The sequence below is a fragment of the Lipotes vexillifer genome, unplaced genomic scaffold, assembly GCF_000442215.2.
Source record: "Lipotes vexillifer unplaced genomic scaffold, Lipotes_vexillifer_v1.1 scaffold914, whole genome shotgun sequence".
NCBI lineage: Eukaryota > Metazoa > Chordata > Mammalia > Artiodactyla > Lipotidae > Lipotes > Lipotes vexillifer.
The window spans coordinates 2,511,819-2,513,270 of record NW_006780388.1 but is presented as its reverse complement, the minus strand read 5'-3'; the positions used below and the strand labels follow the sequence as shown (position 1 = coordinate 2,513,270).

At 63.4% G+C, this 1,452-nt stretch overlaps 1 protein-coding gene across 5 annotated transcripts in view; it reads left to right on the top strand.

Annotated features, from left to right (window-relative positions):
* The window catches only part of E4F1 (E4F transcription factor 1), a 10,451-nt gene that overhangs the window by 6,400 nt on the left and 2,599 nt on the right, over positions 1-1,452 (top strand). For 2 of the 5 annotated variants that reach the window (XM_007453535.1, XM_007453538.1), the window contains exons 4-7: positions 219-412; positions 510-630; positions 816-977; positions 1,069-1,238. In XM_007453535.1, coding sequence (XP_007453597.1) covers positions 219-412; positions 510-630; positions 816-977; positions 1,069-1,238 — 647 coding nt within the window. The remainder of the gene's footprint in view (positions 1-218; positions 413-509; positions 631-815; positions 978-1,068; positions 1,239-1,452) is intronic. The other 3 variants (XM_007453539.1, XM_007453537.1, XM_007453536.1) reach the window with 2 other exon arrangements.

Below are 1,452 nucleotides of genomic sequence, written 5' to 3'. Positions count from 1 at the left end.
GCTGAACACATTCTGGAGGCCTGGAACTCCTCTGGGCAGCTCCATGGAGTCAGAGCACAGTACCTCCCACCCTTTCAGGCTGAGCAGGCGCCATGTGCTGGGGCTGGGGGTTGGTCAAGACAACTCCACTGTGCCACAGCAGTGTCCTCGGGCTGGGATCCGAGGAAGCGGCAAGGCCCGTGGCATCCCAAGGCTCAGGCCCATCTGCCTCTCCTCAGGTGGTGGACACATCAAAGAGGTCATCGTGGCCTCTGAGGCGGAGCCGGGGGACAGCGGGATGGCAGAGGCCCGGGGCAGCCCCAACTGTCAGGGGCCTGGGCTCTCTGGGGAGGGTGAGCAGGCCCAGGTCAAGCTGCTGGTGAACAAGGACGGCCGCTACGTGTGCATGCTGTGCCACAAGACCTTCAAGACGGTGAGGCCCTGGGGCCGCGGGCGCACTGGCTGTGGGAGCCAGGCCTTTCCGCTCCTGCCCAGGGAGGTGCCTGAGCCTCGCTGCCCCTCCCCCACAGGGCAGTATCCTTAAGGCCCACATGGTCACCCACAGTAGCCGAAAGGACCACGAGTGCAAACTGTGTGGGGCCTCCTTTCGGACCAAAGGCTCACTCATCCGGCACCACCGGCGGCACACAGGTGAGCCGGCCTCGGGCCTGGGGCTGGGAGCTGCACAGCACGGTGCTGCTGGCCCTGGGGGTGCCCTGGCCCCTAGGCTTCGTGGCCACTTCCTCCTGGTGGTACTGAGGCTGTGGCTCCAGGCCTGCCTTCCCCTCAGCACCAAGCCAGCGTCCCGCCCTAGGCTGACGCCATTCTCTCTGCAGATGAGCGCCCCTATAAGTGTGCCAAGTGTGGGAAGAGCTTCCGCGAGTCGGGTGCGCTGACCCGGCACCTCAAGTCTCTCACCCCATGCACGGAAAAAATCCGCTTCAGCATGAGCAAAGATGTGGTTGTTGGAAAAGAGGACACTCCCACAGGTCAGTGTGGTCGGGGGCTCCCTGCCCCGGCCCTGGCTGCTCTCTGAGTGCCACCCTGGTTGGGTGTTTCTTCATGGACTCTCTTGGTTCTGCCTTAAAGGGCCTGGTGCCTCCACCGTGGGGACTGTTACATCATCGGCAATGACAGGTGGGCCCATGGAAACTTCGCCTGTGATTCACCTGGTGACAGATGCCAAGGGCACTGTCATCCACGAAGTCCACGTCCAGATGCAAGAGCTTCCCCTGGGCATGAAAGCCCTCACCCCAGAGGTGGGGATAGGTCAGGGGAGGCCTTTGTCTGCTCAGCACCAGGCTCTATTCTGGACACTGGCTCCATTGGGAACAGGACTGACATGGGCCTGCCTTCCTGCTGCTCAGTCTGGTTGGGGAAATGGGAGACCCAGGTCATGGCAGGGAGGGGCAACGGAGAGCGAGCTGCGGATGAGGTGGGGCAGGGGAAGGCAGGTGGAGCGGGCTGTGGGGC